The sequence below is a fragment of the Condylura cristata genome, unplaced genomic scaffold (assembly GCF_000260355.1).
Source record: "Condylura cristata isolate star-nosed mole 26May11 unplaced genomic scaffold, ConCri1.0 scaffold00003, whole genome shotgun sequence".
Lineage (NCBI taxonomy): Eukaryota > Metazoa > Chordata > Mammalia > Eulipotyphla > Talpidae > Condylura > Condylura cristata.
In genome coordinates this window covers 20,820,684-20,847,326 of record NW_004567104.1, presented here as the reverse complement: position 1 = coordinate 20,847,326, position 26,643 = coordinate 20,820,684, and the positions used below count along the sequence as shown (strand labels likewise).

At 36.0% G+C, this 26,643-nt stretch overlaps 1 protein-coding gene across 1 annotated transcript in view; it reads right to left on the bottom strand.

Annotated features, from left to right (window-relative positions):
* VPS8 (vacuolar protein sorting 8 homolog (S. cerevisiae)) overlaps nt 1-26,643 on the bottom strand; it is a 188,565-nt gene that overhangs the window by 45,747 nt on the left and 116,175 nt on the right. The window contains exons 34-38 of the mRNA XM_012730291.1: nt 22,722-22,811; nt 20,496-20,538; nt 17,375-17,478; nt 12,762-12,843; nt 12,342-12,424 (exon numbers count right to left, since the gene is read on the bottom strand). Coding sequence (XP_012585745.1) covers nt 12,342-12,424; nt 12,762-12,843; nt 17,375-17,478; nt 20,496-20,538; nt 22,722-22,811 — 402 coding nt within the window. The remainder of the gene's footprint in view (nt 1-12,341; nt 12,425-12,761; nt 12,844-17,374; nt 17,479-20,495; nt 20,539-22,721; nt 22,812-26,643) is intronic.

The window sequence follows — 26,643 nt, the reverse complement described above, 5'->3', positions numbered from 1 at the left end:
CTGATCCCATTCTCCCTTCCACGCCCATAAAATGTCTATGGTTTATAGTTGTTCATTATTTTCATTTTTACTTTACTATCTTTGTTTGTCTTTCTCTCTCCCCGGTCCCTTATGCTCCTGCTATGAGTGAAACAATCTGGTATTTTTCTTTTTCTTTCTGGCTTATTTCACTAAGCATGATCCCTTCCAGCTCCATCCATGTTGCTGCAAAAGGTATGAGTTTATCTTTTTTGATTGCTGAGTAATATTCCATTGTGTATATATACCGCATCTTTTAAACCCAGGCTTCTATTTTTGGGCATTTGGGTTGATTCCATGTCTTCCCTATTGTAAATAGATCAGCAATAAACATGGGGGGTGCAGTTCTCCTTTTGAATCAATGTTTTTGTGTCCTTTGGGTAGATACCTAGGAGGGGGATTGCTGGATCATATGGAAGCTCCATTTTTAGCAGTTTGAGAAACCTCCAAACAGCTTTCCATAGTGGTTGTTTCTTTGCAAAAAAAAAACCAGATCCATGTTTACATTTCTGAATTTATACTCAATTATGCTTTGGGTTAAGCCTTAATGAACACACTTATTCCTCAAAGTATTGAAGGACAATGTACAATCTTATTCTATAAATGTACTATATGAGACTGAGGCACTAATATCTGCCATATTATGTGTATCTGATGCACTAATAAAGCTCCAGCATAAAAAAGTTCTGTCATTTGTTTATGACAACAGCAGTTGGAGAATGAAGAGGTCTGTAAAAAGCTAAGTTCTGGGGAAAAAGAGAAATCTTTATAGGTCATACCTATATTTATATCAGTGCATTTCACTTTAATATGCATAATTTAAAGGCAAAAATCATGAAAATTACCACATACTGGGACAACATATAAATTATACAATGCAAAAGGAAGCTCAAGGCTTCAAGCACAGCAGGTACCCAATCTACTAGCTTTTCAAATTATTTTCCAAAGATTTCAGCTTGATTTTTCAACAGTGAATAACTGCTGAGGCTCTTCTTTAACTTGTTTGTAAACATGAAAGAAGAACACACTTGGGTACTTTACAGAAACTTAGTTTCTAAAAAGCACATTAGAAAAAAATGTGATGATTATTTTTTTCTACTGCTTTGTAGTATCTATTGTATCATGTATGTGGTCTATTTTCAAAATAAATCTTTACTAGTCAAGCATTACTTTAAGACAGAAATAATACTCCCTGCAGTTAATTAGTACATATAGTGATTCTCTTATCTTAAATGTCTCATATAAATCATTTGTTTGCTTTAATTTCCCCAGTAAGGTGGTCATAAACCATTTCTCAGAAACCAACAATTACTTTTGTTAGAGTGTTGCTTAATAAGAGCAAGCAGTGAGGACAGACTGTATATAGTAAGTGCCATTACAATCACAATCACCTAATGTTTATAAAAGAAAACTACAATTCAGGCCCCAGGTGTCAGTCTGAATAAACATTTAGAGTTCAAGAAGAGCTCTGTGAACCTCTCACATGAACACCTCATCTAGAAAAATTGAAAAGAAATGAGCAACTATGCATCTAAATAATTTCATTCCCTATCTTCTCTCTTATAAAATGAGATGGTATGAAAAACACTATGGCAGGAATGATGTCACCAACATGGCCATGAAGAGTTGCTGGGATTACGTTCCCTCTGGGGTATAAGGGATTTAAGTAAAAAGGGAGAAACTTCAGCCAAGACTAGGACATTTTGAACAGGATTGGTGACACAGGGGAAGCAGGAGGAAGGTGAAAGCAACAGAAAAAGAAACATGTGGGAGATATTGACCAGGACCCAGTCCCCCCTCCCCCACCCCCTACAAACCTGGAACACCTCCATGAAGGAAAGAAAAGGAGGAGAAAAAAAAAAACAAACCTGAAAGCTACTGGGAAAAGCTGAAACATCTGAAAACCCTAGAGAGAAACAAAGGTCAGCAGTTTGTGTGGAGGGGAGCAGGACTACTACAGATCTGGGGGGAGGGGGGGACCTGTAGGAAAGGTCTTGCATGGCTGGGAGCAGGGCAGGGGCCTGGCTGCAGCCTGAAGGATCACTTGGTCCCCTGATACAGTCAGAGGTGGGGTGGTAGCACTCCCTCCTTGAGCAGCGATTCTATGATACTGGAAGCCAGGGAGGGAGTGGGAGCCAGCCTACAACACCTGCCATTAATCTTGGCCAGGATGTACCGCTGCTGCTGAAACCAGTGGGACTCTGGTGTGAAGGGGGCTCCAGGGCCTTAGGGGACCACAATGGGTGGGGTGTGACAGCCTGCCCTCAGCTCCCAGCTATTTGCTGGAAGTGTGACAGGGCATGGCCACAGGTGCTGAAACAAGTGGGACTCTACTGTGAATGGGGAGCCCTGCACTTTGGCTCACCAGAACCTTGGGTGCTGGGCAACGGTGACAACCTGTGCTCAGTTCCCAGCCATTAGCTGGAAGAGCAGCACACAGCACCTGGTCATAACTAGAAGTTGGGCAGTGGCAGAGCCACCACTACTAGCACATCGTACCTTATCCGAATTGGAAACCAGGCCAGGGGTGGGGCCACTGCCAACAGGAGCACAAAGCACCCCTAATGAAATCAGGCAACAGAGGGACCACTGCCACCAACAAGAATGTGTATCCCTCAATCACAATAACAAGTTAGGAATCTCATCTTCCACTGCCCCCCCCCCATAGGTCTCCCCCACCCACCCTTAGAACAGTGGAAACACAGAGGGAGTTACCAGATACAGCCCTCAAACTCACCACCATATTTACAACACCGTCACATTTGTGGAGGGTTGGTGCATTAGTCCTTGACCTGGTTTGAAAACTAGTCCTCAACACTCCAGAAGGAGTACCCAGAGAAATGCTGGCCAATACTAGCAATACAGTGTCTCAATGCATAGAAAGCATTAGGAAACAAATGACAGGGAGAAGAAAAAACATAAGTACAAAAACAAGTCCACAGAGGAAAATTTCACCACAAAAAGAAAAGTTGCCAGAAGTCAACAAAGATATAGAAGATCTGTTCAGCCTATCAGACAGAGATTTTAGAATCATCATGATTAACAAACATTAAGAAAATGAAAAGGAAAGCAATAATATGAGACAAATAATCAGTGAACTGAAGAATGAAAACAAGACCTTAAAAGAGGGAATGAAAGGAATGCAGGAGATTAAGACTACTGGAGGAGATAAAGAATTCTGGGAAAAGCAATGAAAACAGAACAGATGAAATGGAAGAATGAATTAGCACCCTCAAAGACAGAAATAAAGAGAAAGAAAACAGAAAAGGAAAGAGGAGTAAAAAGGAAAAGGAATGAAGAAACACTCCAAGAGCTATCTGATACCACGAGGAAAGAAAATATTAGAATGATAGCTCTTCCAGAAGGTGAGGAGAAAGGCCAAGGAATCGAGAAAATATTCACAGAGATAATGGAAAAGAACTTCCCAAGTATGAAGGTGATGAAAATAGACATGCAAGAAGTGGGAAGGACACCAAACTATCGCGATGAAAGGAGAAATATAGCAAGACACATAATAGTAAAGGTCCCAGGAATCCAAGGCAAGGAACAAATAATAATAATCCAAGACGAGGAAAAAATAATGAGACAAGAGAAGAAACAAATAACCTATAAAGGAAAACCAATCAGCTGACATCAGACTTCTCCCAAGAAACACGATGAGCAAGAAGGGAGTAGAGGGACATATTCAACAAATTTTAAGACATCAAACACCAACCAAGAATACTTTATCTTGCAAAAGTTTCCGTCCTCCAGGAAGAATAAGGACAATCCCAGACAAACAGAAACTCCACAATTTTGTCACAACGATACCTCCACTCCAAAAAAATACTACAAGAAGTCCTTAAGCCAAAGCCAACAGAGGGATGAACAAGAACAGATCAAAACAAGGAATAAAAGTTTGAAAAGACAAACAAAATGACAAATACAGGTGTCAGTGTATCAATATTAACTCTAAATGTAAACAGTTTAAACTCATCAATAAAAAGAGTTGCAGGATGGATTAAAATACAGAACCCGGCCCTCCCTGGTGGCGCAGCGGGTTAAAGCACAGCACAAAGAAGCTTAAGCCACTTCCGCATGAGTTCGATCCCCGCCTGCCCAGGAGGAGATCCACATGGCGCGGCAGACCTCTCCTGACCTGCCCACTGCTCCCTCAGCAGTAGACTTCGTCCATCTGTCTGTTCTGCTCCCCGCTCTGTCTCTGGTGAATCCTCTCACCCTCCGCATCTCTGGCCTGTACCCCAGTTCTGTATGAATAAATAAATAAATCTTTAAAAAAAAAACCAACAGAACCCAACCTTCTGCTGTTGCCAGGAAACACACCTAACTACAAAGGATAAAAACAGATAGAAAGTAAAAGGATAGAAAACAATCCTACAAGCAAATGGACCAAAATAAGAAGGCAGGAACAGCTATTCTTATATCAGCTAAAATAGACTTCAAACTAAAAAAGGTTAAAAGAGACACAGATGACCATCACATTATGATTAAGGGGACAATACACAAGAAGACATGCCACTCAACAACATATGCACGCCAAATGAAGGCGCATCAAAATATAACCGGAAACTACTGTCATCTATGAAAATACGTATTAGAGAAAATACATATGTACTAAGAGACTTCAATACGCCACTCTCAACAATGGACAGATCAACAAGACAGAACATAAGCAAGGACACTAAAGCTCTATACAAGGACCTAGTCCTAGAAGTCTAACAGGTATCTACAGAACACTGTACCCCCAAAAATCTGAGTACACATTTTTCTCAGATCGACATGGGTCATTCTCAAGGATTGAGCACATACTGGTACACAAGACAAATATCACCAGATACATTAAGACTGAAATCATACCAACTATCCTCTCTGACCATGAAGGAATCAAACTAGAAATAAGGCATGTGAATAAGGCAAGAAACTCTCCTACCTCATGAAGACTGAAGCCCACACTACTGGAGGATCACTGGATCAATGAGGAAACCAAAGAAGAAATTAAAAAATTAAAAAATACTTTGAGAAGAATAACAATAAGGACACAACTCTCCAAAACTTATGGGACATATTGAAAGCAGTTAGAAGAGGAAAATATATAGCCATATAGGCTCACATAAAGAAACAAACAACTCAGAAACAACCTATTCTCCCACCTTAAAGAACTGGAAGAAGAACAACAAAATAATTCAAAAGCCAGTAGAAGACAGGAAATAATAAAAATCAAAGCAGAAATAAATGAAATAGAAGTTAGGAAAACAGACAAACCCCTAGCCAGGCTCACAAAGAAAAAAACAGGAGAAAGTACAAATAAGCAGGATCATACATGAAAGAGGAGAAATCACAACAGATAAAGCAGAAATCAAAAAAGTAATCAGAGAATACTATGAATAGCTATATGCAAACAAGTTCAACAATCTAGAAGAGATGGACAAATTCCTACACCTCTACAATCATCCAAAGCTAGATAACGAAGAAATAGAACAACTAAACAGGCGAATTATAAGCAGTGAAATTGAAGCAGTAATTAAAACCCTCTCCAAGAATAAAAGCCCAGGACCAGATGGATTTACAAATGAATTTTACCAAATGTTCAGAAATGAGCTAGTGCCTATTCTGCACAAACTCATTCAAAAAATTGAGAAAGAAGAAAAACTACAAAATACTTTCTATGAAGCCAGCATCATACTAATACCAAAACCTAACAAAGAAAATACAAAAAAGAAAACTTCAGACCAATCTCCCTAATAAATACTGATGCAAAAATCCTCAATAAAATCTTAGCCAAAAGAGTCCAGCAATACATTAAAAGAATAATACACCACGTCCAAGTTGGTTTTATTCCAGGGGCACAAGGATGGTTCAACATCCAAAAATCAATTAACATAATTCACATCAACCAACAGAAAAATAAAAACCACTATGGAAAGCTGTTTGAAGGTTTCTCTAAAAATGCTAAAAATGGAGCTTCCATACGACCCAGCAATCCCACTCCTAAGTTTCTACCCAAAGGTCACAAAAACACTGATTCAAAAAGATACCTGCACCCCTCTGTTTATTGCTGCTCTATTTACAATAGGGAATATGTGGAATCAACCCAAATGCCCCCCAAAAGATGACTGGATTAAGATGTGGCACATATACACAATGGAATGTTACTCAGCAATCAAAAAAAAGATAAACTCATGCCTTCTGCAGCAATATGAATGGAGCTAGGAAAGATCATGCTTAATGAAATAAGCCAGACAGAAAAAGAAAAATACCAGATGGTTTCACTCATAGATGGAGTGAAGGGACTGGAGTGGGGGGTGGGGGGGGGAGCAATTGGAATAAAGAAAAAAATGAAAAACAATGAACAACTATAAACCAGAGACATTTTATAGGGGATGGAGAGGGGAATAGAATCAAAACTGGGGTAGGGTGGAAAGAGTTCACGAAACTATGGTGATGGCACATGGGTGAATTGGTGGTGGAAATCCATGGGGATTACAACTGAGATGAAAAAAAAAATGCACAAAATGAAGAATGATGTAAAAAAATAAAATAAAATAAAACAAATTTACTCAAAAAAAAACCAAAAAGGAAAGAAAAACATCATGGCTAGTGCTAGGTACAGAAGAAAAGGCCTAAAGGTTAGAGGTTGAAGATGTAAATTAATGATTCAACATGTCCCATTTAATAATTAAGAAAGCATAAGGCAAGCTACTTAATCTTCCTGAGTAAAGATTTTACTCATGAGAAACATGAGGATACCACAAATTCCTCAGCTCAATAAACACAAGAGATAAAAGGAGCTAAAGAACACTAAAAAGCTTTATAAATAGCTTAGAAGTATTCGGAAACACTAGGTGACTGAGTGAACTAATATTTAGAGTACATATGATGTTTCAGGCACAGAGCTAGGTGCTGGAGATAAATTAGTAAACAAGATACACAAGTTGAGCTTTCATGGAACTCACAGTCTGGGGGACAGGGAAGGAACCAATAAAAAGGTGAAAGTTTCTATTAAAAAGTATGATGGAGGGCCATTCCTGCTGGCTCGATAGGTCAATGCTGTGGCAACAGCCCGGGAGGTGACCCACCCCACCCCACATGGCACAGCAGACCATTCTTGCCCAGTCTGCTGTTCCCCTCAGCAATGTGTTTCAGTCAATTTGTCTATTCTGCTCCCTATTCTGTCTGTGGTGTATCCTCTTACCCCCATACTCTGGCCTGTACCACAGTTTGTGTATGTATAATATAAAAACTAAGGAGTATGATGGAGATTGGGTGGAGTGGGAAGCAAAGGAGAGAAAATTTATTTCCTGGAATAGGTTAAGAAATAGGAAATATTCTAGTGGAGAAGACCAAAATTAAAGTGGATTAAATACTGAGGTGATGAAAATGATAGGGGCAGAATTAAATCAAAAACAATAAAAACCCTACAAACCTATATATTCAAAAATCCCTGGTGAGCACATTTGATAACTTAGATGAAATGGATATATATTTTAAAGACACAGCCTATTAAAACTCATACAAGGAGGAATAGATACTCTGAATTGGCCTGTAACTCTTAAAAAAATTGAATCAATAAGCAATAACCTCTAAAACATAAGGCAACCTGGCCCAGATGATTTACTCTACCAAACATTTAAAGGAGAAATTATAAGTATACTTTATAATCTGCTCCAGAAAAAAATAGAAGCAGAAGGAATACTTCCTAACTCATGAGGCCAACATTACTATAATATCAAAACCAGACAATCATAACGGAAACGGCAGTAATTTACTTTGTGGACACTCACAAAGTGATTCTCAAGTTTATATGGAAACACTAGAGAGAGAAAATAGCCAATTTTGAAGGACAAAGTCAGAGGACTACCACTACCCACTACCCACCTTCAGGAAACTGGCATTGGCAAAGAATAGATAAACAGATCCATGGAAAAAGAATAGCGAACTGAGTCACCTGAGCAAACAAGTCAAAAGGGAAAGGATAACCTCTTCAAAAAATTTCTAGGACAGCTGGGCATACACATGAAGAAGAATGGTACAGAAGAATGTCACAGATGTGACTTTACATCTTTTGCAAAAATGAACTCAAAATGAATCATAAACATGCATGTAAAACACAAAATTAAGATATCTCAATGATAACACAGGGAAAAATCTGAGGGACTTTGGTTTAGATGATGAGTTTTTTAAGAGATGATACCAAAAGCACAACCCTCCAATGAAAACATTTAAAAGTTGGATTTCATTAAAATTAAAACCTTCACAACAGGACAAGGCCTTGTGAAGGGAATGAAAACACAAATTAGACTAAAGAAAATATTTGCAACACACACATGTGATAAAGAACTTGTACAAAAAATACGAGCCCTGTAGGATTTATAAGAGTTTAAGAACTCTTAAAAGTCAACAATTAAAAAAACCAAACAACCCAATTAAAAAGTGGGCAAAAGATCTGAACAGTCACATTACCAATGGAGACAAACACATGGCAAATGAGCACATGAAAAAAATGTCCAAGGTCATTACTCATGAGGGAACTGCAAATTAGAGTGAGACTACTGCAAACCTGTCAGAATGGTTAAAATCCAAAACTCTGGATTTATTGACACTTGTAGCCCAGAATATGGTCTACCTTGATAAATGTCCCATGTACACTTGAGAACAATAAATTGTACTGTAATAGTTGTAGTGAAAATGTCAACTAGATCAAAGTGGTTCAGAGTGTTCAGCAGACATATTTCATTTTAATTTTTGTCCCTGTGTCTTTTTTCTCTGACTGCTTTTAAGCTTTTCTGCTAATCATTGATCTTGAGCAGTTATGATGTGCGTTGAAATTTTCTTCATATTCTTTTAGTTTGTGTCTGTGTAATAATACCTATCACCATATTTGGAAACATTTCATTCACTATTTCCTCAAATATTTTTTTTCCTGCTCAGACTTCCATTTTAGGAATGCACAGTTCATTGACACTCTGGTTCATGTTTTTCTGGTTTACTTTTCTTCAAGTGTTTCATCTTAGATAGTCTGTATTGCTGTCTTCAATCCACCAACCTTTTATCTTTATACATCCTTGCTTGCCAATTCTATTGTCCATGTCGTATCTGAGGTTCATTTTCCACCTTTTTGCAGAATTTCTAAGTTTTGACTGAATTTTATACACTGTAAATTTTACAGTGTTGGGACCTGGATATTTTTGTATTTCTAAAAGAACTTTTAAGCACTGCTCTGAGAGTTAATTAGTTTACAAAGTGTGATAACTTCAAAGCTTGCTTTTAAGATTTGTAAGGTATGACTGCAGGTAAATTTTGGTCTAGGACTAATTGTGTTTCCCAATACTGAGTACTTCTAAGTATTTTCTACCAAATGTGCAAATTTTGAGTTTCTGAGTCTTACTGGTGCGAAGGCATATTGTTGGTGCTGTGTAAAGTACAAGCATTGTTCCTTCCATGTCTTGAAGGCTTTTTTTTTTTTTGCACTCAGTAGTTTTAAAATAAAATACAGTCCTTTCTATCATTCACAAAACAATTAAAGACACAGTTCCTACTTGCCTCTCAAATTTCAGTTCTGTGACTCCATTCATTCTTCTCCTGTGTTCTAAACATAAACATTTGCATCTCTGCTTTGTACCAAATTTCACCTAAAATTCTTTGTATATGTAGTTCACTCTGTTTACAACGGTCTACTTCCTTCTCCCTTCCTCTCTCTGCATCCATCTCCAATTCTTTAGGCTCTTAAGATTCAGTTCAAACATCTCCTCCAGGAAATATTTCCATATTCTCCAGTCTGTTTCTGATATATGCTTTTATTCTACTCCTCTGGTCATATATATTCAGAAACCGAATGTATTCTAATTTATTCTAAAAAGATAATTATTGAATTATCTTTTTGATAATTATCTTTTGACCCAAGTAAAAGGATTGCAGGCAAGCCTTAAGAACCATAAGGAGGGAGTCAAATGCCTCAGGATTCCTTCTTGTTGCCTTCTCTATGTCTTGTCTCCTCTTCCTGAGCCCTGAATCCTTTTATCATCTCTTTCCTCTAAGCATTTCATCTATTCTCTCCTTTGCCTATCTGGTTTACTCTTCTCCTTTCTGTAGAATAATTTTCTTTTTTACCATTTCAGTCATCGTCAGCTCCTGAATTTTGTACCTTATGATATTCCAGAGATCTAAAGACAGACATATTTGTATTTTTCAAATTCAGCTCAGATATTTCCTGGAAAGGACAGTGATGGGCCCTAATTAGGGCAGCTGCCCACTGACTCAATCAGGTGGAGCCGAATGGCAGGGTCCTGCCATCACATGTCTGTTCTTATAATAAGGTGGACTGAAAGTGAAGGGATGTGGAAGTGGCAGTTACCCAATATGGGGTTCAGAGCAGATGACCCTAGTGCTGGCAGCTTTTAGAACCCTATGAATAGTTACATAGGAACCTTTTTGTTCTCAAAATTGTTCCTTTATGGTGAAACTGTGCCTTTCATCAACACAGTTGATGATTAAACAGGGTAACACATAACAATAAATATCTTCGTTAAACCAGAGACTGAAACAAGTGGAAATGCTGACATGATATTATAAAACATAAGTTAGGAATGAGAGTCTTTGTTGACAGCCCATATTCCACTGCTGATGGCAGGCCAGGCACTTAATTTTTCTAGACTTCAGTTTCCTCTTTTGTAGTAGTCATACTCCAAAGGATTGCATTGAGATTTAAATGAGAAAGTACCTGTGAAAGCACCTTGAAAAAATTAAAATCTCTCTATAAATATAAGGTAGATTTACTATTACAGTAACCACAAACATTCAAGTATGAAATTTAAGAAATAAGACAGAAAATAATAGGGATACAATTACAAAGAATGCCAGCATAACTCAAAATGAAGACTTTCAAATAACCAAAGCTTTCAGAAATATGCATTTTGAATTACAAATTTCTTTTGCTTTGCCAAGGGAAAAGTAGATTTTTTTTATTAGAATCTATGTACCATAGCATATGATTAAAGCTCAACATAAAGTAAAATGTATAGACTGAGGAAGAAGACACTTTTGGCTTTAGGATTTTATTTTTTGCTAATTTATGTGGCAATTAAAGTTCTTATGTTTTATGGAGATATTGCTTTCTGACTAACATACTTAAAAATGGATATAGGCGATATATAGCCTCTATGAGAGAATTATTCAATCCAGCATGAAGATCGAATGAGACAGTAGGTGTGAAGATACATTCCAAATGATAACATACTACGTGATGAGAGACGACTGGGTGCCTTAGTCTATAGGCAAAGGCACAGATGCTTAGTACCAGACGGGGAGTTTGGAGAGTCTCGAAAGAACTAATAGGAACATTCCTGATGATTCCTGCACAATCATAAAGACCAATGATATTATACAATCCTTTGAGCATTTTATTTTTTTAATTAAATTGAGGTAATATTTAGATACCTCCATCAGCTATTACCACCAGAATGCGCCACCACCACATCACCCTGTCCACTACCATAGCCCACTGTGCTTCCTTTTCTTTGTTCTCCCTCCATGGTCCTTCCCCCAAGGCTTGGTGCTTCAGTTCTATAGTCAGCTATCAAGGATTAGTTTTTAAATTTATCTGTATCTGACTCTTAGTTTCGTTACTTTATAGTCCACATATTAGTGACACCATCCAGTATTTCTCTTCCTCTTTCTGACTTGCTTCATTTAGCATTATCTCTACCAGTTGCATCCATATTACAGCAAATGCCATGACTTTATTTATTTCTTTGATAGCTAAGTAATATTTTTTATTTTTCAATGACTATGTACTAAGTAAAGTGCATTGAAGGATAATATCTGTTTCTGACCCAAAAATGTTCACAGATATTTCTAAAAACAGACCTTTGTGCATTTCCAGTATTCTCCTTTGATGAAGTTGGAAAGGTTCGGGTCTTTTTGTCTGGGGGGACAAAAAGGCCTACAAAGGCTTTAGAGAGAAAGCTAGCTAGATCTACAGTAGGGAATGAGTCGTCTTAGGATGGTTAGATAACCTATTTAACAACCAGTGATTAAGAAATGACTATATTAACTTAATTTTTAGGTCATCTCTTTTAATCTAAAAAATAAAATCGGCTTGAGCTGTAGGTATGTGCCAGGCAAACCTGTGTTCCCATGTTCAGAATATTCACAAGGTGACAGTCATAGATAGTAAATGCCAAAAATTAGCTGTATTACGCTTGACACTCATTTCAACATTAGTCCAATTTGCTGTTACTTATAAATAACTAAAGTATTAGCTGAAATTGATCAATACTGAAATCCACCCCCTGCCCAAGCATACCCCAGCTTCACCAATAACTCACCTGTAAGATTCTTTGCAAGATTGATGGAAGGGCAATAAATGAGGCCATGCTGTTTAACACTTGCATGGTCAAAGATTTCAGAGCTGTTATAATAAAATGTTAAAATTAAAATCAATTTAAATAAGTTATTTTGATCTGTCTACAAACCAGCAGTTAATAGTAGACTTATATAGTTTCTGAGGAGTTTCATTAACCATGGCCATATTTTAAAGTTAACTGATGATAAGTTGCAAAGTTATTCTTATTCATGACAAATGATATATGAGTGGTGACGCTATTGAAAGAATGAAACCTGAAAGATGAGACTACTACATTATCACTTCCCTAAGGGGAAAAAATAAATGATACTAGGAAAAGGTACCAATGATTTTTAACAGGTAAAAGTTGGGTGATGGTACAGGTAGACTCTGATGAACTTACCTTCAGAGTGGAGAGGAGGTACAGCTGAACTACACAGCTTCTGAGGGGCCATCATTGCTTCCAACAATGGAAACCAGAGTGCCTATTATAACATCAAAGGAAAACAAATTAGAAAACTAAAAGAGAGAACACCTGACTGGGAAAAGACAATGAAAAGAGGGATCACAGCCAGAACAGTTATCTTTACCAGGTGGCCTATGGAGAAAAAAGGAAGCCCCAAGTCTTTCAGTTTAAGTCTAGACCTTAGAATTGCAGTCTTCTGTGTATTGGGAGAGAGTGGGTTCAAAAGGACCAGGATAGAGCTTCCTGCTTAAGTTTTTTATTCTCTGATTATAAATATATTGCTGATAAAGTCTAAATACCCTGTGTACTGCAGAAGAGAACAAACATCCTCGTGACAGTGGTGCCCTCATTTCTCTTCAGTCGTGTTTTGCAAGATAAATGAATAAAAGGCTATTCAAAGTTTTTTCCCATATCATACATTATTTTTATTTCCTAAGACATTATAATCCTGAAAGTTAACATTATTTCAGTTAACATATTTATAACTATATAATGAGATAAATTAGAAGATTTTCTTATTCCTACTGTGTCATGTACTTTTTCCAATGCTTTATACATATATTTTCACTTCGGTCTCCAATAACCTTATACAATTTGCATTACCTTCACTTGAGATAAAAAAAAAACAAACCCTGAAGTTTAGAGAAACTATGTAATTTGCTGAAGATCACCCTGCCAATAAAACTGGTTGCGGTATAAACAGGCAGATATACAAATACAGGGCAGTTAGATCGAACTTGGCTAAGTATTGACAAAGCAATTTTCTGATGTGGAACTTTAAGGAAATACTCCATAACATTAAATCTTCTAATAAAAGCAGGAGAAAGAAATGTTATAGATAGTTAATTATCAAGCCTTGGGATACTTCAAAATTTTTTTTTAAAGATTTATTTATGTATAGAGAACCGGGGTACAGGCCAGAGGTATGGGGGTGAGAGGATTCACCAGAGACAGAGTGGGGAGCAGAATAGGCTAACTAACTAAGTACACTGCTGAGGGGAGCAGCGGACGAGACTGGAGAGGTCTGCCACGCCATGTGGATCACCTCTGGGGCGGGGATTGAACTCATGCTGAAGTGGCTTTAGCTTCTTAATGCTACGCTTTAACCCGCTGCGCCACCAGGGAGAGCCCAGGATACTTCAACTTTTAAAAATTATTTTTAGGGCCCAGCAATTTCACTCCTAGGAATGTACCCAAAGGACACAAATGAAACCTATACTTCTATGTTTACTGCAGCACTTTTTACAAACGGTATGGAAACAACCTTATTAACCCAAAACAAATGAAGAAAAGAAGTTGTTGTATATGTAAACAGTGGAAAGCTACTACTCAGTGATCAAAAAGTTAAACTCATGCCATTTGTGGCAACAGTAATAGAGCTGGAAGGGATTATGCTAAGTGAAACAAGTCAGGGGAAAAAAGATAAATATTGGATGGTTTTACTTATATGTGGAATACAGAGAACCCAAACAAAGTGTCAGGGAAAAAAGGAAGACAAAACTTGCAAACTGGCCATAGACCTGCTTAAGCATACAGCAGGGGAGGTAGGTAGAAAGGGATCAAAATAGGGGATGGAAGAACCAAAAGGACTAAGGTGATGGTGCCCTGGTGAACTGGTGATAGGCTAACTACAGGAAACACAATGTGGGGAGAAATCAAATACTATCCCCAAATTAACTAAGATGGAAAAAAATAAAAAATTAAGTCTAAAAAGACATAGCATCTTTAAACTTAAAAAAATTATCAAATAATAAAAACTAAATAAAATTTTCACTCAAACAAATTTCAACACCTAATATCTTTACTAAAGCAGATTCCAGAAAAGAAAGACAAACACTGGATGGTGTCATTAATATGCAGAATATAGAGAGACCAACTAAAGGTCAGATAAAGATAAGCTTGAAAAACTGACCCTTGAAAGCTGACTATAGAACTAGACAGGGAGGAAGTGGGGAGGAGGGAGTTAAGAACAGAGAGGGAAGAAAGCACAATGGACTGTGTTGGTGGACTACGGTGATGTAGTATTGGCAATACCTGCTGAGGGAGAATCCTAAAATCACCTCAAATAAAAAAAAATTTAAAAATTCCAACTCAGATTAATTTTTTTGACCAAAAAAAAAAAACAAAGAAAAAAATTCTATTTAACATAGAAAGTCTTGTTTCTATCTCTGAGAGACAAATCTCATGTAAGATCAGAATGATCTACAGAGTTCTGAGGGCATGAGCTTTATGTAAATTTCTACTATTAATATTTGTGAATCTGGATAAATTCAGCTTATGTGAGCCTAAACAACTGTATTTATTAAGTATATAGACATTTTACCTTAAATTTTCCATGAAACCACACAAGAGTGTCAAGTAGATATTATTTAGGCAGTATATGGAAGAATTGAAAAATAAAAATGGCTTAGTGTTAAATATGTATAATCACAGCTTTAAGAATTCTACCCTTTGTGTTTCTCTATCAAAATGTCACTATACCCATATAAAGATAAGTAATCAAAAGAGAAATGAAAATATAGCATTAAGAATGGAAAAATCATGGCAAAAGGCTGGTATAAAGTCCATAATCCATTTAAGTAAAGACTAAAAAACTATGGAAATTATGGGTACAGGAAAAAAATGTGTTACTAACCTTCCTGAGGTAAAATAGCATAACCGGTTAAAAATAAAAAGGGGGATAGAGAAGTTGGAGTAAGTATGAATTCATTTCTTACTGATTTGGCATCATAAATATTAAAAAAAAACTGAAGTGCAATTATAAGCATACATAATTCCATACATACATAATAATTCCAACCTATTACAGCTTTGCAAGGTTTTTTTTTTTTTTTTTTTTAAAGATTTATTTATTTGTGCATAGAGAACTGGGGTATACAGGCCAGAGGCTCAGAGGCGGTGAGAGTCTTCACCAGAGACAGAGCGGGGAGCAGAACAGGCAGATGGACGAAGTACACTGCTGAGGGGAGCAGCAGGCGGGTCAGGAGAGGTCTGCCACGCCATGTGGTCTCCTCTGGGGCAGGCGGGAATCGAACTCATGCGGAAGTGGCTTTAGCTTCTCAGTGCAGTGCTTTAACCCGCTGCGCCACCAGGGAGGGCCAGGTTTTTTTTTTTTTTTTAACTTTAGTGAGATTTATTAAGAGATTGTGTGGTGAAGAAATATTCAGTTGAAATTCTGAAATTCCTCACTTTTATGTTTCCTAAATGAGATTGAGCCTTACATTTTAAAAAGTGAGCACACTTCACTCAATTTTTCTAAAATTATGCCAACTGAGGCAGATAAAAAAATATCTAGAGTGATGTTGAGCAAATGACAGCGATGATTATTTTTGGGTGACAGGATGGATGCACAGCAATTTCTCAAAAACTGTGTAATTTTACTGCTGGTGGACTACGGGTGATTTGGTGATGGGTGGACTACAGTGGCAATACTTGATTGGGGAGAATCCTAATATTACCTCAATTAAAGAAGCTTAAAAGGTCAGGTATACATCATTTCATACACAAAAAGTTTCTATAATAAGGAAAAAAATCTTATCGGTTATATAAATGTTTATTGTACACACTTTATATTCTCAGGTTTTTTCCTCCCAAATATGTGACCTTAAAATTTTTTTAACAAAATTGTAAAGGAGAAATTCACCCATCTCATAAAACAGAAAATATACCAACTTTATTATTTCTTGGTAACATGCGTAGCTAAATGTAAATGAAAAATTTACCCTGCCTTCCCATTTCAGAAACAAGCAGTAGAAAGAGGCCAGAGCCTGGAAGTGCAGGCACTGAAGCGATAACCCAGATCATGCTTCAACTTAAGCGTCTAAAAACTATTGCAGAATTTGGCTGTCAAGTCACATCTCGCCCCCTTAGTTTCTGCTTCATTGCTCTAACTCCCACCTGCTCCAGGTGCTCGATTCTATCTCCCTTGGCTTTGTGTTTTTGCCTTTTTTTGCAGTGGCCCCAACCTTGGCTGCAGAGTGTATACATGTGGGAAGATCCCAAACATGCTGATGCCTGAGTCCCAGCTTCAGAGCCTTTCATTTATTTGATCTGGGCTACAGTCTGAGTACTGGGATATTTCAAAGCTCCCAGATGGCTCCAATGCGCAGCCATGGCTGAGAACTACTTATCACAGACCTTCTTGAACTTTTCCAGCTTTCTCTGTATCCCTTGTGGGTTTTTCTCTACTTTTCATGCTCACTTTCATCCACAGGGAATAGAAGAGATGATAAATGACGACACATGCACAGGAGCAATACATGGAGTGCAGAAAGTCTCAGTCCAAAGAGAACAAGGAAGGACATTGAGTATTCACACACCTAAGCAGTGCAGCACAGCCAAATCTAAGGCTGGAAAGCCTTTTATGAGAAACAAAGAGGACAGACTCTCCTCATAATAATGCCAGGACTCTCATACTCCTGGGAGCACTAAACAGTGATTAAAATGCAGTTGAATTAAACTCAGGTGGCTGAGAGAGCCATGGAAATACAATTAATTTCTAGTTTCAGACCAGAACAGGTTTTTAAATGTGTAAGTAGCCATTCTCCTACCTCTCGTTGCTGTTGGTTCAAATTATGTGAATTTCTCTGGCAAAGGGCAATTGTTTCTACCATGGTGTCTTCAATATCTTTCAGTGAGGGACATTCTTTTGTATCTAAATTCAGAAAAATTGTTAACATTACTTAAGGATATATTACAGATAATATCAGTGCTTCTGTAAAAGTAATTGAGCTTTTTTTTTTTTTTTGCATAGACTTAGTTTTATAAATACTAGGGTTTAGTAAATTAACAAGCAGGCAATTCTGTGTGACAGTTTTCCATATAAATGTTTGACATTCATAGGATATATAAAGCACACCACATTTGGCATTTTAATATGCTTTAGCTTTGGAAAATCCACAATCATCTGTTGTGGATTAGTTAACAGAGCAATTACCTTTCTACCTTTCTTATGTTATCATTTTTCTTTCCACCTATTTCTTAAATGGAGATATTCTTCCAAGATGCTATCATAAACCCTTCTCTTTTTAATCATTTCAGTCACACTGGTAGTTTCAACTCTCAAGTCCTTGCTACTAACTTTCAAATAACGCTTTAAGTCTTTATTCCTTTCATGATTTTCCACAGATTCTAGAACATCTATCTCCACCTAGATGTCCTGCAAACACCTGGAACTTTATGTAAAACCCATTTTTCTCACTTCAAATCTGTTCCTCCCTTACCCCCACATTTCCAAACTAAATTAATAGAAACTGGATAAGTCAACCAGTTTAAAGATCTTCATCACCTTACCTCTCCTTCACCCACATATTCAAATCATCAAATTTTTGACTCTACTTCTGTACTCTTATCTGCCACGACTTTTATCCTGTGGAGCTCTTCATCACTTGGCATGGCTGCAACAGCTTCTTAATTAAGCTTTCAACTTTCAAATCTTTCCTCCTTCATTCCCTTTCATACTGTCATTAGATTAAGAAGCACAAGTCCAAACATAACAGTCATATCCACAGAAACCATCAGATTTCTAATTTTTAAAAAGAGAATGTAAGTGAATCTGACAGTAAACACAGCAGACATCTGGGTCAGCCTCTCATCCTATGTTTTATCTCACCAGATTACTTCTTACTCTCTGAGGTCACTATTCAGGCACTTTCATATTCATATTCTCCTCATATTCTTCCTTGCTCTTATCTAGGAAATTCCTTTTCATCGCTCAAGGGTTATTTCAAAAGCTGTGTCTTATACAAAAGTATTTCTAATTCAAGTTACAAATAGTCTGTAAATTTTTTACAGCACTTTGCCACACTCACTACATCTCTTTTAGAATATTTGATCATACCTGTTTGAGGTGTCTATTTCTATATCTGTCTCCTTCATGAGACCGTAATTCATTGGTGAGAACTGCTTTAGCTACCTGTATATAATCCAGAGGAACTAGCACAAGGTCTTACAACTAGTAAATTCTCTGAAATTCTTAAGCATACTTTAAAAAATTAAATATGAAAGTAAATGGCAGGCATGAGGCATTACAAAGAAATCTATCTTCACTGGAATTCAAAAACTGAAATTACTTGCTTCTCCAGACACAGCACCTGTAAACCTGTTGTGATTGTGGGCAAATGCATTTCTTACTTTTCCTTCCATTTGCACATAATGTTTGCAAAAATACTCTCATAGCAATGAATTGAAAAACAAAAATTTCATAAGTGCAGTAAATCTAACAGACTGAATGAATACACATTAACAATGTCAAAATGCCTGGTTGGACAAAATATGGAAAAATTAACCAAATGTTTACTAAGGTTCCAATAAGATTCAGTAGTGACAAATGATCAAGCTACTACACAGACCCTATCATCTTGAACCTAATCACCATTTGTCTATTAAATACATATTAATAAATAATCTACAGATAATTAGGATAAAGGTGTTTAAAGACATTTATGAACCAAAGTGTCCAAGAAAATTGTTAATGTGTTAAAGAAGTAGAACAATCAAAAAATCACCAAAAAGTGATGCTCTTAACTTTTAAAAGGGCAATTTGAAGAATATGATGGAATATGGAAACAAGAAGTCCAATTCAAATGCAGGCAGAGGACTGAAACTGATTATTTCTCCAAAGAAGTAGTAAAAATGACCAAATAAGCACAAGAAAAATGCTCAACGTCATAATAATTAGGGGAATCAAAACCATAGTAAAATACCACTTGACATCCATCCTTCAGGATGACCACTACCAAGAAAACAGAGAACGTTAAGTGTTGATGAGGAGGTGGAGAAATTAGAACCCTTGTGCATTGCTGGTGGAAATTTAAAATGAAATAGCTGCTAAGGAAAACAACATGGTGGTTTCTCAAAAAATTAAAAACTAAAATTACCATCTGAAACATATATATATATATATATAATTTAATTATGAAAAAAATAACCACTTGATCCAGCAATTCCCCAATGGGTAGGTACCCAGGAAAAATTAAAGCAGGAAGGGTGGGAGGGGAAAAAAAATTAAAGCAGGCTCTCAAAAAGTATTGATATATTCATGTTATTGGCAGTATTACAATAGTTAAAAAAAAGGTAGAAGTATGACAGGATGTGAAATATGCACACATATACATAAAACATGAAATTCTAGCACATGTTGCACATAAATCTTGAAGAGATTATGCCAAGTATAATAACCTTGACACAAAAGGACAAATTCTGCATGATTATAGTAGCCAAATTCAGAAAGTGAGAAAGTAAAATGGTGATTACCAGAGGAGGGGGAGGGAGTGGGGAAGATCTGTTTAAGGGACACAGAGTTAGAGGCTGGGATGCTGACAATAGAAAGATGACAGTTCTGGAGAGGATGACAGTGATGGTTGTACAACAATCTGAATGTATTAATGCCCTTGAACTGCACACTTAGTTGTGTTTATAATACAGCAATATAAAATATACCATTTTGACCAATTTTCTGTACACTGAACTCTATTGACAATTACTGTCCCAAAGCCATGGTTTATAGGATTTTCTAGTTTAACACTTTGTAGAGGAACTAAAATCTAGATCAATGTTAAAGTAAATAGTTATTACTATGTAGACAATATAATTGTTACTAATAAGTACATCAGACAAAACTTTTAAAGTATGGGCCAATGGAAAAATAATAAAATACACTCAAAAACTTACTTTCATCTTGATGTGTAATCTCTTGAAGTTTGCTTTGTAGTCTCTAAGGGGGCAAAAAGAATGCAGGAAATAAAAGGAACACTCTCTATTTCTACATTTGAATTAACATAATTTAAAGGAAAAACCTCAAGAATCAAGATTATTAAGAATAGTCTCTTACTGTCTCTCAGAAGAGAATTCCTAGGTACAGAGAAAGCACAGTTAGGAATATTGGAAGGAAACCCAAATATCAAATATCACTTAATCTGGCCTACTTTAGCATCTGTTGTCTACTCCACAGTCACTACTGACATTCTTAGGCACAGAAGTGAGGATTAGAATTTATGCATTCTTTGATAATGGAATAAATTCATACTGGCTTGTGAGAAAAAGGAGTGGGCAGTCTTGAAGTTACACATCTACTAAAGACATAGTTGTAGTGTCTACTGCTTCTTGAATTCTATATCATAAAGATGTACTCTTAGCTGATATTCTAAGAGCTTCTTGATATACATTAAGTTGTTAATATTGTCTCTAATTTATACCTTCTTAAGGTCCCTTTTCTTGAGGTTCTTTACAGCAAAATGTTAGAAAAAAAATCAGAGCATCATCTTGGACTCCATTCACCCCATTACATACATACAGGACTGGTAGGATGAATACTTCTTGAGTCCACATCTTCTTCTCACGCCATCACCTTGGTTATACCCAGTCCAAACTCTCCTCATTTACATCTGTATTGCTGCAACAGCCTCAGAAGTGCTGTTTCTACTTTTAACTCCCCCTTCTTTTTGCTCCTACATCCTCCTCAGTCACCATAGTTGTTATGAAACAAACAAGATAACACCAGCTTCTTGCTTAAAAACATTTAGCTAATCCTGTCTGACAGAATCATAGCTAGTTTTTAGCATGTTTGCAAAATCTTTCCAAATCTGGAGCTACTCCATGTTTCAGGCTGCCCTCTCTATATATGACAGTTGAGCCTGAGTAATGCTGCTGGCCATGGGAGCAGCTCATATGTCTTTGCATTCCCAAGCCTTTGCAAATGATGGTGCCATTCCTGCAAGGACCTCCTGATTCTCTTTTTCCCCATTCATTTCAGGAATTCTTTTTACTCATTTCAAATTAGGTCTATGGTATTGTCAACAAATAAATTTCAAGGAAAACAGAAATGTAGGGGTAGCTTATAGATTAAAAGAAATGAAGAACCCACAAAAAGCCTCTGCAGAGTAATTTTCTGGCTTGTTTTTTAGTTACACGACTAGGAATAAACTAGAAGCCAACATGAAACATTTTTTGATATAAATGTCACATTCCCAATCTATTCTTAACAAGACGGACAATATTTCAAAAACTGGTATAACACTTCCTACTGATTAGGGTGGCTACTCTTAAGAAAATATAAAAATAGTAAGTGTTGAGGATGTGAAGTTGGAACCCTTGTGCTCTGCTGGTGGGAATGTACAATGTACAGCTGCTATGGAGAACAGTATGGTAGGTCCTCAAAAATTAAAAACAGAATACCATTTAATCTAGCTATTCATCTCTGTGCATATACCCAATAAGAGATGAAAGCAGGGACTTGAAAAGATATATATTGATACACCCATGGCAGCACACTCATAATAGGTAAGAGCAATGGTAAATTTTATGTTTGTATATTTTATGGCAATTTAAAAAATGGAAAAGAGTAAGAAATTGATACACTACCAACTATTAGTGAAAATGCAGTTTCTCAATCTCTTATACATAATTGTTGGGAAAGTAAAATGGTATAACTACCTGGGAAAGAGATGATAATTTCTTATAAAACTGAACCTATACTTATCCTGTGATCCAGCTATTCCACTCCCTCATATTAACTCCAGAAGAATGAAAGAGTTTGTGTCTAAGAGTGATAATAACAGTTTACTTCATAGTAGCCCCAAATTACAAATAGTTTGCGTATCAATCAACAGGACAATGGATAAACTGTGGCATATTCCTATAATTAAATACTCTCAGGTTAAAAGGAACAAATTACTGCTATAAGCAATAATGAAGTAAATCTCAAAAACTTGCTGAATGAAAGCAGACTCATAGAAGAGGACCTACTGAATGATTCCATTAATATGAATGAATAGAATATAGGGGATCATTTTGGGGTTGATGGAAATTGAGATGGATTGATACAACTTATATAATGTATGTCTCTTACACCTCAATGAAAAAAATGGAGGGACAGATAGGACAATAATAAAATGTTACCTGAAGCATTATTAAGAAGGCACCATGAATATCTCCTTTCTTTTCTAACAGATAGGCAGTGACTTCATGAAGTTGATACTTCTGCGTAATCTATGAAAGAAGAAAAAATGTAGCCCTTTATTCAAAAATCTTATCTGTAGAGTGTGAAGATTCTAACATTCAAGATGAAAAACAATAATAAATGATGAAAAACATAATAAATAATAAATACATAATATTTTTCAGTACAACATGTTAATATTTTACTTTTCAGTGCTACCACGGCCCATCTGACAGTTGTAACTAAAAAGTACATTCACATTTTTCTCCTTTATTTAAAAATGATCACATACCTAAATGAGATGCATTCATTAGAGAAAAGATAATACACACATATACTTAGTAATAACATAAGCCTGGGACTGAATAATGCAATTGTACACAAAACATTTAGAATAAAATGATAATGAAAACATCTCAACTGTGGGTCCTTAATAAAAATTAATAAGCTAAGAGTTTCTAATAAGTAAAGAAATACCAGTTAAGCAGAAAGAAAGAAAGAAAGAAAGAAAGAAAGAAAGAAAGAAAGAAAGAAAGAAAGAAAGAAAGAAAGAAAGACAACAGACAGACGTGTAGGAAATAATGCCACAGCAAAGAAACAAGAGAAAATAATAGATGAATTCCAAAGACCAGTTGTCCTTGAAAAAATTTATATTGTAGAATAAAACTTTCTTAGGAGTAAGGAAAAAGAGAAGCACAAATTACGTATTATCAAGTTGACAGAATGAAGAAAAATGTGACCATCTCAATAAATGCAACAACTATATTTAGTGAAATGTTGAAATTCTTGAAAAGCAAAACACTCCTATCCAAACTGGGGATGGAACTTTTTAATTTAATAAAAATTATCTGTCAAATTCTATAATAAACACTGTATTGAATTAAAACATTAGGCACCTTTCTGTTCAAATCAGAAACAAAGCAAGATTGGATACTGCTTCTATTCTAATAATATCCTAGAACTCCTAGACATCTGATTATTGAAAAAAAAGCATGACTGGAAAGAAAAATATTACCTTTACTTTTAGAAAATACTACTATTATAAAAAAAAAAATCCAGAAACTATCTGATTAAAAAAGAATTCCATCTGATTATTGGATATAAAACAATATACAAAGCTGAATATTACATATATATACATATATATGTGTGTGTGTGTGTGTGTGTGTATATATATATATATATATATATATATATATAGAGAGAGAGAGAGAGAGAGAGAGAGAGAGGTTACAATAAAAAAGTCATTACAAAAAAACTCCTATCACAATGCTAATAAAAAGTATATGTATCCAGGTACAAATTTATAAAAATACATGGAAGAACCTTATACTGAATATAATTCTCACCAAAAGTATAGGAGGCATTTAAAAAAAGACAATCATATTCTTAAATGTGATGTCAATTGCACAAGGTGTTAATCTTCCTGAATTAATCTATTAATTCAATGTATCATTTTCATCAAAATCCCAAAATAATTTTTTTTAAAGATTTATTTATGCATACAGAACTGGGGTACAGGCCAGAGGTGAGGGGCAGTGAAAGGATTCACCAGAGACAGAGTGGGGAGCAGAACAGGCAGATCGATGAAGTACACTGCTGAGGGGAGCAGCGAGCAGGTCATGAGAGGTCTGCTGAGCCATGTGGGCCATCTATGGGGCCAGGGATCAAACTTGTGCTGAAGTGGCTTTAGCTTCTTAGTGCTGCATTTACCCTCTGCGCCACCAGGGAGGGCCTCCCCGAATAATTTTTAAGGAAACTGACAATATAATTTCTAAATTCATGTGGAGTAGTAATAGGACACAACAGCCAAAGAATTTTAAAGAAAAAGGAGAGAAGTTCCTTCTTTCAAATAATAATCTTAACTGTAAACTGGATTGGCTGAAATATATGGTATGGGAATAGGAAAATACAAATAACCATAGAAACTGAACTTACAAACAGATTTATGTATTTTCAAGAGTTTAGTATATAGCACTCTGGCATCTTAAATTAGTGGGTAAGTATAATAAAATACCACATGAACTATTAGTCATCAACATGGAAAAAATATACAAATCCCTGTCTTGATCTGTTTATAAAAATAAATTCCAGATGGGTTAAAAGCCTAATGTAAAAAGTTAGACTATAAAAGTCATATAAGAATTTATACTTGATGCCATCAAAGTAGAAAAGAAAATAAGGCTCATACACAAAAATTTAAACCTTGAGGAAGAAGACTGATAAATTAAGATAGAAGTTACTAAGAACCAAGGTAAAAGATGTGTCATAATATACAGGAAGAAGGCATCTCCAACCAATGAAATCTGTAAAGGATTAGAAATCCAGGAATTACAAAAACTTCTAGAAATCAGAAGGGCAAAAACCCTAGACAAAATATTGGGCAAGTGATATTGATAAAGAAATTGAGAGGAAAGAAAATTCAAAGGGTCACTATAATATGTATAGAAGAAAATATAGGCAGAACACTACATGACATACATACTAGTAACATCTTTAAAGACACATCACCTAAAGCAAACTAAATGAAGGAAAAGATAAACAGCTGATATTGCATCAAATTAAAATGCTTATGTACAGAAAAAGAGACATTAGCCAAGTAGACACCCCACTGATTGGGAGAAAATTTTTGCACACAATATTAATGATAAGGGACTGATCACAAAGATCTACAGAGAGTTAAGGAGACTCAACAAAAACACAGTAAATAACCCAGTCAAACAATGGTCAGAAGAGCGAAAATACACTTTTCCAAAGAAGAAATGTAAATAGCCAGCAGGCATATGAAAAAATGTTCAACATCACTTGTAATCAGGGAAATGCAAATCAAAACCACAATGAGATACCACCTTACACCAGTGAAAATGGCACATATTTAAAAAACTAGCAACACAAGGATACAGAGAGAAAGGAACTCTCCTGTACTGCTGGTGGGAGTGAAAACTGGTCTAACCACTATGAAAAGCTGTGTGGAGGTTCTGCAAACTACTAAAAATGGAGCTTCCATATGATTCAGCAATTCCACTCATAGGAATCTACCCAAAGGACATAAAAACATTAATTCAAAAGGACACCCACACCCCTATGTTTATTGTAGCACAATAAGTTATGGAAGCAACCCAAATGCCCCAAAGTAGATTACTGGATCAATGGAATATTACTCAGCAATCAAAAATGATAAACTCAGGCTCTTTGCAGCAATGTGGATGGAACTAGAAGGGATTAAGCTCAGTGAAATAAGCCATATGGAAAAAGAAAAATATCAAATGGTCTCACTTATAGAAGGACAGTATAGAAACCAAATAAGGAATCAGTGGACGGGGAGTAATTATAATAAGGTAAAAATCAAAATCATCAGGCAACTATAGATCAGAGACATTCTGTAGGGGAGGAAGATGGTAAAGGATCAGGATAGGAATAGGAAGAGCACAAGAGACTATGGTGATAGTGTATGGTTGAATTGGTGGAATTTCATGGGGAAATCATACATTATATAAAAGTGAAGGATGATGTAATACATATATTTAAAAAAAGGAAAAAATAAAGCAATAAAAACATGAAAAATAAGCATGGTAAGATGTTCAGTATCATGAATAGCTATGATAGACAGTATTCTGGCAAAAAATTAAGAAATCTAAATAATAGTAGTCAACAAAGATATAGAAAAACGACAAATGTTAACCACTGAAAAGAAGAATAAAAACAAACAGGAGATTAACTTGGCAATATTAGTAAAATGAACCTACTCTACTGTCTGAAGAATTCCCACTTCCAGTTATAAAGCTCAGGGAAACCTAACATGAGCACAGAAGAAGACAGTATATAATGTAGCACCATATATAATGGCAAAATTGGAAATAGTCTGAAAATTTATCAGTAGAC